We start from the raw sequence: 11,621 nt of genomic DNA, 5'->3' as shown, positions 1-11,621 counted from the left end.
TTGGTGATTTTCGAAGGATGAGGCTCTAACCGTTTCGAACTTGTGATTTTTTTGAAAGATGTTGTTTAAACCATTTCGAATTCGTAGTTTTTTGCAGGAAAGTATTCGGAACACTTCGATCTTGAAGTTTCTTGAAAGAAACTGTTCGAACTGCTTCGATTTTGACATTTTTGACATGAAATTGCTCGAAATAGTTTGAACTTGTTGTTTTTGGTGGAAAATTTGTTCGAAGCGATTCAAACTCTCACCGAATCGAAACGTTTTGGATATCTGGAGTTTTTTGGAATTGAAACCCTAATTCGATTCATCCTCTACGTTAATGATGAATTTACGCTCTGAATCAAAAGGTAAACGGTGAATTTTCGCTATTTTCGAAATTAGGGTTTCTTTTCAAAAATTTTTTGAGCTTTTCGAACTTTCACTCCAATTCACCGTTTAATCCTTTTCGTATAACCTTCGATGATGATTATGGATGAAAACGAGAAGGTTTATGCGAGTTTACCTGGATTTGTTTGGAGGTTCGAACAACGAAAGATCCTGCACTTGTTCTTGATCGTTCTGATAAACTCTATGGAGGCACTGAAAATAAATCAGTTCTTCTTACTTTTTCTTTCGCTGATTCAGAACAAACTTCGATTATCTCTTCTTCTCTTTTCCCTTTGCCTCTGTGATCGTATGATTCACCACTCCAATGGTGAATTCATGCTTGAATTGCAGGGGAACGAGTTCAATGATGAAGATTACGCAAGTAATCTCTGAGAGTTCGTTGAATTCGAAAACGTTTCTTGATGAATTGCAAATTTTTGATCTCAATCCTTGGAATTTTGTGTTGATTTCTTGTATTTGATGATGAACTGATAGATTTTGTGGTGGTTTTTGTTCGAATTTGTGAAGAATAGGCGTAATGTGTGTTTGTTACGGTGGCCGGAATTCTGTTATGGTGGTTTTTGCGGTGGCTGTGATGTTGGTTACGGTGGCGAAGGTTTCTCTGAAGAGAGAGAGAAAGTTAGAATTTTGATGAGGTGTCTTTTTTGGAATGGGTGAATCTGACTCTTTGACCTGAGTTGGCACCATTTTATAGGTGCCAAGTGTTCCTCCTGCCCAATGAAATGCTGACACGTGTTTTGGACTTTAAAAAAAAAAGACTATGGACCTATTTGCAATTTACTAAAATTGAAGGACTGGACTGTAATTGAGAAAAAGGACTTAAAACGAAAAAAAGGATTTAAGGGACCTAAAGGACTAAAAAGTAAAACCTAAAAAAGGACATAAGATGGCATAAAAGGACCAAAGTGCAATTTCTAAAAGTTTAAGGACTAAAATAAAAAATAATAAAAATTGGAATAAAATTGGTAAATTGGAGAGAACGTAAAGTGAAACCAATAAAATTGACAAAACGGACTAAAATGAACCAATGGCCTAAATGAGGTACTTTAAAGTAACCTCTCTCTGCCGAAATTTCGTGTGAAATGACCAAAATGCCCCTGGGGCTAAAAACGACCAAAAAAAAATGACTCAGATGCAAATTAAAATGGATTTTTTAACAGAGAGATGAAACAAAGACTTATACAAGCAAAATTAAAAGACTCAGAGACAATTTCTTGGAATTTAAACAGTGACTTGACACTTGAAAAGACTAAAATGCCCCTAGGGGCAAAACTGGCATAAAATGACTTCAAATGCAACTTTTGAAATGGATTTTGACATAGAACTGAAACAAGGGCTTATTCACACTATTTGAAAGGACTTAAACACATTTTTGAAAGACTGAGAGAAATTTGACATAGGAAATGACTAAAATACCCTTGCATGTGAATTCTGCAAATAACATTGAAATAAAATGCAGAAGAAGATGCAATTGATCAGAGACAATTCAAATGACTTATAATGCAAAAAAAAAAGAATTAAACAAGTATTTTTAGGTTCAAAATTAGGGTATAACAGAGCCCGGAGATCATTTTTAGGACCAGTCGGGTGTTAGTGACAGGAGAATCAACATTTGCTAGCTGATCGGCTAAAAGCTTCAGGCGAGTGCAATAGGCTTTGGTGGATGGGAAGTCTTCAAGATTGGTGTTGGTGAATTGATTTTCAAGGTGGACAACCCTCGAATGTTTGTTGTCGTGAAACAACGAAGCAATTCGTTTCCAACATTCTTCAGCTAAGTCATTGATCACAAGAACAGAGTTGAGAATGTCTTGTGATACAGTGGCGTACATCCATTGAAGGACGACCGCATCGAGCCTGCTCCAAAGATCAGGATCATTGGTTTTGACATCAGCGGCGATCTGCATAGCCTTCACATCGGTTGGGGGATGATGTGATCAAGCACATTATGAACACGTGCTTGAACCATGAAGAGGGCAAACCATGAAAGGTAGAGGCTTGAATCGTTGTCTAAGGGTACAAGAATGATAGACTTCACGTTGTTGATAGTGAAGGCCGAGTGAATTTTTTATGATGGTGCCGTTGAGACAGATGTGCCTGTCACGTGAGATGAAATTGTTGAGAGAGGGGTTGATTCAACTGTTGTGGAGGTAGCCATGGATGGCGGTTGATAGCGGAAGTATAGGGAAGAAGAGGTGGTGGTGGGCGGCTAGGAGAAGTAGAAGAGGATCTAAAACCTAGCTGATACCATATAGGAAAATAGCTGAATGCTTTGCATTGATAATGTGAGTTCATTTTATACATCAATTTGCTATCATTCTCTTAATGACTAATGAATAGAAAATGAATACAAAATGAATGACTAATTAATACATATGAATACCTATTAATATTCTTTTAATAATACAAATTACATGACTAAGTAACACATATTCTATCAAGAAGGGCTCAATGAAAACAGTGTATATTTGGCATATGATGTCTGATTGACTTAAATTATACCTTTTCGAAAAGAGAATCGGCCCAAGAGTAGAACTTATTGCTTTACATTGATCGCGAAGGTCGTTATTGCTTCATAGTTGAAAGTTTAACCATAATTCACTAGCTATCCAAAGGATTGTCACTAAAATAAAGACATTAGGCCTCAAAAATGTTAGCTCTTGTATTAGACCCCAAATCTTTTTAGCTTTAAATTTTTTTCCAAAGTCCTATTATTTAAACATGTTTGTTCCTAGCTTAGCTCTTGTGGTTTTTAAATGGAGAATTGTAGTGTATGTTGCAAGTAGATTCCAAGGCTTGTTGTTTAATTGGTTGTGTATTTTAAACTCTTATTTTCTTCACATTTATATTAATTTGTTTTTTTTGTTGAAAATATATTAAGACAAGTAATATGCAAAATCAAAGTTTGCATATTACAAAAGTAATTTATATTTGTTTCAGAATTCAATATTATTTTGCTACTTTCAGATCTAACAATAGATAAATAATGTCTATATTAAATTTCTAACATGTATTAGTAATTAAAGTAATTTTTATTATTCAAAAAAACTGGTTCTTGAACTAATGGAGTTGAGTCTAACAAAAAAAGTTAGACTTATAACTTGACAAACCTATTACTTTTGATTGAGAGAGATATCGTACATTTAATATACCACATGCTTTGAATAGAATTACTTTCAATCAAAGAAAGGTATTAAAATTTCTTAATTTTTAATGTTTTATCTATTGTCATCGACACACTTAAAAAACTTCGATTTAAAATTCGTTTTAAGCTTCCAAATACATTGGACGTCCCCACTACAATTACACCTATTACGGATGTGTTTTCCTGCCACAATGACATTGCGTTGGTTGATGGTGACTCTTGATGCATTCTAGATAAGAAAAACCTCACGGTAAATAACATGTACTTTTAAAAACATGTTAGGCTGTTAGCTATTGAATCCATCATATTTGTCAAAAAAAAAAAAAGACATGTACATCATAGTTCAGTTGCTTTATCGGGTTCAATTATTGTTGAACCGTATAAATAAATAAAAAGAAAAAACATAAATACAAAAATTCAAACCGATTAACTAATTATGGTTTAACCTGATTAAAGTTTTATTCAGGGAAAATGTTGTTGATAGCGAGAGTCATCTCGTGATTGTTTCCTGGCACAAGGCTTCCTGGCACAGGCGGCGTGTTTTCATGGAAAGGTTATTTACTTGATTCTAAGATTTCCGCATCACTTCCTTGTATTGCGGTAAATAGAGCAACGTGGTCGATAGGTTCCTTTCTTTCTTGTGATGAATTCACAATGCTCCCATTTAGGACATATATCCCTGCTCTTTATTGAATCTATAACTAAAGTAGATTTCGATTCATGGCCGAAATGGCTAATTTGATTTTAGAGACATTTAAGACACCTGAAAACAAATAGTCGAGAGTTTCAATTATACTCGTTTTTGCATATAGATAAATCTTGGTGTAATGGAGGGAATATTAAAATAAAAGGTCTTGCTAACAAGTGTCCTAAAGATACTTGTTAAAGAAACCAAAGATCACACAATGAATATTAGAAGTTGTATGACATAGCAAATGTACCAAATACAAATTCTACAATCATAGGGAGATTGATTGCGGTTATAATTTGTTGCATTTACATAGTCAACTCGTTGTAATTTTTCATCAAGATCATATTTTTCATATTTTAAAACATGGTATGTTTTTAAAAAGAAAAATCAAAATTTGCACTAAAGTTTAGTTCGTCACTCCAATTGAACTGACTGTGTGACTGCCTCAAATTTTTTACTGCAAAACATCCTACGATAAAACTTACGAATTTGGTATGTTGTTGGTTGTTACTACTATTGCTTTAGCCTTCGTGCATGTCTATTGTCTTCAACCCTTGTACCCAAAAAAAAAAAAACCAAATTCACATTTATTATGCTTTAAAGGCACCTTGATAATTGTCCGTGAAACAGTTAATTAAATTTGTCCTCATTCCTAAATTAATTAAATTAATGAGCAATGTTATATCTCTAGAAAAATAACATCAAGAATTCTTCAAGAATAAAGAATAGTCAATCACAATGCACTATTTGCCACAATTCAAGGAGGTGTGACTGAAAAATAGGAAGTGGACAAATAAATCATCCAATTAAAATTTGCCAACTGTGTCTTGAAAAATTCTTGAAGCTATTTTTCTTGAGAAGTAGCATTTTCCTAAATTAAATTCACCCATAAGATACATAAAATAAAACATGTTAATCTATTCAAACACCAACGGTACTGCACTATGTTATACCCTAATTTTGGACCTAAAAATACCAACTCAATTCTTCTTTTCTTGCCTTTCAAGCCATTTGATATATCTCTAATCAATTGCATCTTTCTCTGCATTTTATTTCAATGTTATTTGAAAAATTCACATGTAAGGGTATTTTAGTCATTTCCTATGTCAAAATCCCTTTCAGTCTTTTAAAAATTGTTTGAGTCCTTTCAAATAGTTTGAATAAGTCTTCATTTCAATTCTATGTCAAACTCCATTTTAAAAATTGCATTTGAAGTCAGTTTGAGTCAGTTTTGCCCCTAGGGGCATTTTAGTCTTTTCAAGTGTCAAAACTCTGTTCAAGTCTTAAAAAATTGCCTCTGAGTCTTTCAAGTTGGTTTGAATAAACTTTTGTTTCAATTCCCTGTTAAAAATCCATTTTTTAAATTGCATCTGAGTCATTTTCAGTCGTTTTAGCCCCAGGGGCATTTTGGTCATTTCACACGAAGTTTCGGCAGAGAGAGGTTACTTTAAAGTATCTCATTTAGGCCATTGGTTCGTTTTAGTCCGTTTTGTCAATTTTAATCGTTTCACTTTACGTTTAGTCAATTTTACCAATTTTTAATTCAATTTTATTTTTATTTTCATTTTTGCACTTTGGTCCTCTAATTCCTAAGATTTGCATATTAGTCCTTCTGGTAATTGTTCTTTTTAGCCCTTCAATTTTTAGTAATTGCATTTTTGGTCCACTTTTCTTCTTCAGTACATTAATTTTTTAAGAATTTACCGTCAAGTCCTTTTTGTCCAAAGTTTTGCAGAATGGTCCTTTTTCAAAATTGCAGGTCAGTTTTTTAACTTTCGAAAATTGCAAAAAAGGCCCAAAGTTCAGAAATTGTCCAAGGCCGAATCAGTTAGAGTCCAATCCAGGTGTCACAAGTCCATTGGTCAAGGCAATACACATGTCAGCTATAAAAAGATCCAATCATCACAAGTCCCATTCAGAATTGAACACATCATCAAAGATCACAGAAACAGATCATCATTTTCTCTCTCTATTCTGTTACAATCAAAATCCCAAAAAACTCAAGAACACAGAAGAACACACAAACCCTAACTTTTTCCAGTAACAAAATTTCTATCAATTTCAATGAATTCAAAGCAGTTCTCAGAGATTCATTGCAGAATCTTCATCATCGAACTCTTGTTTCTGCAATTCGAAGCTCAAGTTCATCACCTACGTGACAAACCTGAACGATCACAGAAACGAAGCATCAAGAGTGAGAAGAAGAGAGAATCGAAGCAAGGTCTGAACCAGTGAAGCAGAAAGAGAAGAGAATAACTGATTTATTTTCAGTTCAAGACTTACCAGAAGTTTCACAGGATCTATTCGATCGAATCTCCAAACAAAATCAGGTAAACATACGAAACCTTCTCGTTTTTCGTTCAAAATCATCATCGAAGGCTTAAAGTTGAAAACGAACGGTGAATCGAAGTGAAAACTTCGAAAGGATTCGAAAAAGTTTGAAACGGAACCCTAAAATGTAAAATCACGAAGGTTCACCGTTTAATTTTCAAAACAGAGTTCAGATTCAATGTTAGAGTAGAAAATAGTTCAGATTAGGGTTTCGTTCCCAAAGATTTCGAAAAATTTTGAAACCCTAGGAACGTAGGCTTCAGGCTTAGATCTGCTTGAATCCAAGACTCATTTCCAAAAACAGATGTCAAAACCATGAAGAGGAGTCCAAGACGAACACGACGATATAAAAAGTTTTCAAAAAGGGTTCAGGTACGGCGGCGCCACCGGCAGCCACCGTACCTCCGTCGTAGTGTTCGTCGGAGAAGACGACGGAGAAGAAGAGAGAAGTGAGAGCTTCTCTCACTAGGTTTAGATTAGAGAGAGAAAGAAGGGGAAGAAATGAACTGGACCGGCTTCTGTATGCTTATATAGAGGCCTGGACCGGTTTGGTTCATCTCTGGTTCACTTCTTCTTCATCTCAGCCGTTGGATCTAGGTTTAACCCAGTTGGATCAATCCAACGGCTGTGTTCGTTCCCTGTGATCCAAGTCTGCTAGGGTATGGGCCTGGACCTTTGTCCTTTGCAGAATTTCGTTGTTTCTTGATTTTCTTGCTATATGCACCACTGAACCTTGCTCTTTACGCCTCCCTCATGTCAAATCTTTGTGCAAAAATCCTAAAAAAAATTTCTATATGTTCTTGATTATTTTCTTGACCTTTTTTGGTGTTTTTATGTGTTAAATCTTGGTAAAAAAAAACATGTAGTATTTTCTTGTTAAAAGTTTACCATTTCTTGTTAAAAATTGTGAAATTTACATGTTTTTTTGTGGTTAAAAATTCTCTAAAAAACTCCAAAATTTTCATACATATTTCTTGATAGTTTTGTGGTATTTTTGAGATAATTTGTTACATGTTAAAATTGGAAAAAATGTATGTGGAGTTTTCTTGTGATTTTATGTTACTTTTTGTTAATTTCTTGTGAAATCCTTGCATGTTCTTGATCCCAAAATCTTGCTATGGTATATTGACCCTTGATATGAGAATTTACAATATGTATACCCCTGATTTGGTGCTATTCTTTACTGTTTGGGAGTTTGATTTGTTAATTTCTTGTTTTACAAGTCATGTAAATAATAGTTTGTGGAAATAAAATGTGAAATATGCTTAAAATGTGTCATAATTCTTGATTTAATATTGTCTTACAATTTTCATGTCATAGCTGAAATAAAACTCTTTGAAGATTGTCATGGCATGAAAATTATAGGTCTTATGTTTGTGGGAATTTTATGACAAAGTTTAGGCACATTTTACCATTTTTGTGTGCTAGGACTTTTACCTTTCTTGTCAAGTTTCATTACTTTCCTATGCCATTTTACTTGCATCCATTTCAATCCTTATTATTCCTTGTGCCACTAACCATTTTGTTTCATGTTTCATGCATCTCCACAAGCATACTTCATTCTTCCATTATAGTTTCATTTCTTGCACTTTAATTCCCATATTAATACTTAGAATGTAACACCTAGGAAATCTTGTACTTTACTTTTATGCAAATTTAATTTCTTGCAAGACCATAGAATGTATCTAGGCCAATGATGTAATAAGGACAATGGACTCTAATGATGTACACCGACACAAGCACCGACACATGCACACACATCACTTTAGATATATAGCTAGAATATGCATGTTTAGATGTATGTTTAGGATTGTATGTTTAGATGAATGTTTAGGCTTTATACTTAGAAAAATCATTTTCCAAAGAAATATGAACAAACTTCACTCAAATCATTTTTACAATAAACCTTGGGATCAAAATCCCATTGAATTTTCCTTTTCTTTTTCTTAATCAAAATTTTAATGAATCTTAATAATACTTAGACCATGTTTTGCAAACAACTAATTCCACCTCACTCTCTTCATAATCTCATGCCCTTGAGGCCTCTTTCTCTCATTCTTCAAACTCCAATTTTCAAACTTAAAATCAACCAACAAAAACAAAAACATTTTTGGAAGAGAACTACGGTGGATTTGATCCCTTAAACGGGTACGTAGGCAAGGAACAAAAATTCCTTCAATTCAAATAAAATAAAAATTCAAACACATTCTTCTCCCTCCAATTCTTCACTTAGAATACTCTTAGGTTTAATATCATCTTTTAAAATAGCATTTAAAAATAAAGCGCGCGCGTAGAAATTAAAGACGGTTCCTATAGGATACTATAGTCGTTATGGGTGCCTAACACCTTCCCGTAGCGAAAACAACTCCCGGACCTCGATTCTCAAGGGTTTTGCTTACTTTTTCCCTTCCCAAGAAAAAATAAGATATCACCGGTTTAAAAGGTTCAAACGTAATCAATGTTTGACACCCGAAAACCAAGATAAAACACACTATAGAGCAGTGTAGGGTCAAAGAGTGTCGGTGGATGCCCCATATGACCCATTCACTGCAATGAAAGAGTGAAAGCTGCATCTTGTTGCTCTTTAAAATATGCCCAAATAATTACAATCAACCAATCTTTATGGGTCCCTCTACCACCAAATACCAACCTGGCATTATTTGTCAGCACACAAACCATATACTATCAAATTCAGTTTCATTCACTCATCAATAACCTAAAACATCAATGGCCGTCCGATCTTAATCTAATAATTTATTCGTATAACTCAAAATATACCGAGTTTTAATTCAGACCATTCAATCTTGATCAAACGAGTACTAATATTCTACTCCATCAATTTAATGAGTGCACCAAATCAAAATCTATATACCATACAGCAATTTAATATCATTATCATAGACACAAACATGCAAGTGATTAATCTCTCTAACATGACATGATTAGCATAATAATAAAAATAATCATATAGGTATAGTGTCATATATACATATACACATTGATACCATTCTCATCTTCCCTCCCTACTAAGTTAGTTGCTTCTTTCACTTTCCACTATCTTCCAAAATGAAGAAGCAACTAGCACCACTTGTTCTATTTTCCCTCACACTCATATTATCACTCGTTCATTCCACCACCGCCGCTGCCGCCACCTCCGGCAACCACAACATCACGCGCATTCTAGCTAAACACCCTGGCTTCTCCACCTTCAACCACTACCTTTCCATCACCCACCTTGCCGACGAAATCAACCGCCGTCAAACCATAACCATCCTCGCCATAGACAATGCCGCCATGTCTTCCCTCCTAGACAAACACCTCTCCATCACCACCCTCAAAAATGTCCTCTCCCTCCATGTCTTAGTCGACTACTTCGGCGCCAAGAAACTCCACCAAATCACCGACGGCACTACACTCGTCTCCTCCATGTTCCAAGCCACCGGATCTGCCGCTGGAACCGCCGGTTACGTAAATATCACAAACCTAAAAGGTGGCAAAGTCGGTTTTGGCGCAGAAGACAACGACGGTCTGCATTCCTTCTACGTAAAATCAGTAGAAGAACTTCCATACGTCATCTCCGTCCTTCAAATCAGTAATCCTTTAAGCTCCGCCGACGCAGAAGCGCCGACGGCAGCTCCAAGTGACATTGATTTAATCGGAATTATGTCAAAACAAGGTTGTCAATCTTTCGCAGATTTGTTACGTGTCTCAAAAGCTCTCCCTACTTTCAAAGAATCCGTTGACGGCGGTTTAACTGTTTTCTGTCCAACAGATACCGCCGTCAGCGGTTTCTCTGCAAAGTACAAAAACCTAACAGACTCTCAAAAAGTTTCCCTCCTATTATACCACGGAGTTCCAGTTTACCAATCATTACAGATGTTGAAATCAAACAACGGTGTGATGAACACATTAGCAACAGAAGGCCATAACAAATATGATTTCACAGTCCAAAATGATGGTGAAGATGTTAACCTTGAAACCAAAGTCAATACTGCAAATATTGTTGGTACATTGATAGATCAAGATCCTTTTGTAGTGTATAAGATAAGTAAGGTTTTGATGCCAAGAGAATTGTTTAAGGGAGTTAAGGAGGAGAAAGATTTAGCACCAGCTCCAGCACCAAAAGCAGCAAAGAGTAAGAGCAAGAAGAAGAAGGCGGCGCCGGCGGCGGATGAGGATGCAGACTCACCGGCAGATGGACCAGATGCTGATGCAGATTCTGATGATCAGAAAGCTGCTGATGATGAAAATGGAGTTAATGGATTAAATCAAGGGTTGAGATTCATTATGGTATTTTTCAGTTTGTTTATTGGTGCTTTGATTCTATAATTGTGTCGGTGTAGATAAAACTATTCTACACATGCATGACAGCTATGGTCAAATTGTGATAGATATTCTTTTCTTCATTTCTTTGATTTTGTTTGTGAAGGAAATAAGACAGTGACACCAACGTGTTGGGGGCACTGTTGTTATTTTTTTGTTTCTTTTTTAAATTAAAAAAAATACACTTTTATGGTTTTGTAATTTATTTATAATTGTTTGTTTTATGCTTTATTTAATTGGGTTTTTTTTGTCGGTGTGAGATTGTGGGTAATGGGTAGGGACCAGTTTGTGTTGGATGCCAGCTGAGATGAGATGTATGCTTGTAATTTATATAGTTTTTTCTTCTTCTTTGAAGCTGGAAATTGTTTATAATAAGCAAATTTTTATTTCTTGATCCAATCCAAGCATATATATTTTAATTCTTTTTTCAAAAATGGTTTATATGAATGAATAAATTAAAAGTATGAGGCAAACAGGTTTCACAGAATGCAGAAAGAGTGTAATATATATTGATTGTATGTAACATGCATTCTTTCTTTCTGTTTTTACGTATATGTCACAGTCAACAATTTCACGCATGGTAATATACAACTTCGACCATTTGTGTCTTTAATGATTTATGATAAAAAAATTATAAAAATGTGTACATTTTGAAATAAATCGAATAACATCTTACATGTTGATATTTATAATTATAAATTAGTTAAAAAATATGATTCAAGTAAGTTATTTAAATAATATATATTG

General features: G+C 34.7%; 1 protein-coding gene and 1 pseudogene across 1 annotated transcript; one reads left to right on the top strand and one right to left on the bottom strand.

Annotated features, from left to right (window-relative positions):
• Nucleotides 1–1,904: 1,904 nt before the first annotated feature.
• On the bottom strand, nt 1,905–2,542 carry LOC146925490 (uncharacterized; annotated as a pseudogene).
• Nucleotides 2,543–9,225: 6,683 nt separating this feature from the next.
• Nucleotides 9,226–11,273, top strand: LOC146925489 (fasciclin-like arabinogalactan protein 2). Its single transcript, XM_085710413.1, has one exon. The coding sequence runs from the start codon at nt 9,618–9,620 to the stop codon at nt 10,878–10,880; it is 1,263 nt and encodes a 420-aa protein (XP_085566539.1). The 5' UTR covers nt 9,226–9,617; the 3' UTR covers nt 10,881–11,273.
• The last annotated feature ends 348 nt before the right edge of the window (nt 11,274–11,621 follow it).

This window comes from Medicago sativa, chromosome 5, assembly GCF_051527215.1.
Source record: "Medicago sativa cultivar Bolivia chromosome 5, Bolivia_mono, whole genome shotgun sequence".
NCBI classification, from domain to species: domain Eukaryota; kingdom Viridiplantae; phylum Streptophyta; class Magnoliopsida; order Fabales; family Fabaceae; genus Medicago; species Medicago sativa.
The sequence above is the reverse complement of the archived record's forward strand: the minus strand, read 5'-3'. Positions and strand labels throughout refer to the sequence as shown.

Bases quoted from the DNA above. Each gene is read 5' to 3' on its own strand.
- LOC146925489 (XM_085710413.1), top strand. From the start codon at position 9,618: ATGAAGAAGCAACTAGCACCACTTGTTCTATTTTCCCTCACACTCATA.